At 61.3% G+C, this 1,614-nt stretch overlaps 1 protein-coding gene across 1 annotated transcript; it reads left to right on the top strand.

The window, feature by feature from the left end:
- Positions 1-251: 251 nt before the first annotated feature.
- On the top strand, positions 252-1,313 carry LOC147596408 (E3 ubiquitin-protein ligase Topors-like). Its single transcript, XM_086769827.1, has one exon. The coding sequence runs from the start codon at positions 252-254 to the stop codon at positions 1,311-1,313; it is 1,062 nt and encodes a 353-aa protein (XP_086625953.1).
- Positions 1,314-1,614: the final 301 nt, after the last annotated feature.

Consider the following 1,614-nt stretch of genomic DNA (forward strand, 5'->3'; position numbering starts at 1 on the left):
GCAGCAGAGGTGAGGGGTGTGGGGGGAAAGATCTCCTCAGGGCGGCCGTGGGGTGGACGATGGGGCTCAGGGAGCTGGGAGGGTGTCCTTCTCGAGGGACCTGGGCATTTCTTCCTTCCCTCTGGTGGACAGCGAGTCACCACGGCCTCTCTCTATTTTGCAGCGCGTGACAGACTTTGGCAGTGCCGGCACAAGCAAGGAGGAGCAGCTCCTCATCCTCAGCTCTCCCCAGGCCACCGCAGGGCACAAACATGGCCACGGAGACAGAGTGGAGCTGCCCCACGTGCCACAAAGTTCGAGGTGACATTGCTTATGCGATGCCCTGCTGCCATCTGTTCTGCTTGGGCTGCATCCTGCGCTGGACAAAGGAGAACCCAGAGTGTCCCCTTTGCAAAAGATGGATAGAGACAGTCAAGTTTTCTGTGTGGGAAGAAGACGACTACCTACAGTGTGTCGTGGCAACCCGCGAAGAGGTGCCAGATGGCAGCAGCCAGGCAGGAAGAGCTCCAGACCGCCTGGCCCAAAACAGCCTCCATCATCCTGTCGTGTCCCCTGCATCTTCTGTGCGGTGGATGCGGCCCCCAGCTGAGCAGGGGGCTGCAGGGCCAGAGGCCGTGGGTGGCCTCCTGCCCGAGGTCTGGGCAGAACTCTTCCGAAGACGAAGACATCTTCTGGATCCAGTGCTGCCCTGGCTGCGCCAGGAGCTGCAGGCCATACATGGGACTCAGTGGTGGCGAGCAAAGAATGCAGAGATCCTGATCCTGCACGTCCTGTGTGACTGCGGCCCGCATGAGGAGGTGATGGTGCAGAGGCTGCAGGACTGCCTAGGGGAATATGCAGCACCGCTGGTCCACTGGCTCATCGGCGACATTGTGCGCTCGTGCCGTAAGGAGGCCAGGAGGCTGGCACGCCGCTACGCTGCCAGGGACTGGGATGACAGCACCAGCTCCAGCAGCTCCAGTTGCACCAGCTCCCTCGGGGGGACTCCCATCTCCCTTTCCAGCAGCTCTTCCAGCAGCCCTGCAGGCTCCAGCGTGGAGGAGGAAGCCGGCCCATCGGAGGCTGCAGTTCACGGGGGTCCTGGCCGCCCCCCATCTGCACCCGTCCCTGCAGAGCAGGAGCAGCCCCAGGAGGAGCAGGGGGATGCGGCAGCAGCAGGCCCCTCTGCGCAGGGCTGCAGGAGCAGCTCCTCTGCTTCCAGCCAGAGAAGGAAGCCTTTGCCTGCGCGGGCCCGGCGCCCCGCAAAGAGGAGGGCCCCCGGCTCCCAGGACTCTCCCCAGCCCTGTAAGAGGCGGCCCCGCCGGCGACACTAGCAGGGCTCAAGCCTTTATCCAATAAAAAGGAATTCAGTTCCTATTTCCCTGACACAGGCTCTGGGTGCTGTGTTCTCCCCCTTCGCCTGATTCCCAGCTGGACCAGACACTAACGCCACCTGCACTGTCACTAACCCTGCCAAGCATGTTCAGCTCCAAATCTTTGCTGGTCTGAAGAGACCGGACATCATCACCTCCTGGCCTTGAACAAGACGGCACTGTTGCCTTTCCTTTGTCCTTGGGAGTTTCAAACTCTATGGTCCTACCAAACACAAATACTGCACACAACAATATTTGGACA

Source organism: Chlamydotis macqueenii, chromosome Z, assembly GCF_036417535.1.
Source record: "Chlamydotis macqueenii isolate bChlMac1 chromosome Z, bChlMac1.mat, whole genome shotgun sequence".
Taxonomy (NCBI): domain Eukaryota; kingdom Metazoa; phylum Chordata; class Aves; order Otidiformes; family Otididae; genus Chlamydotis; species Chlamydotis macqueenii.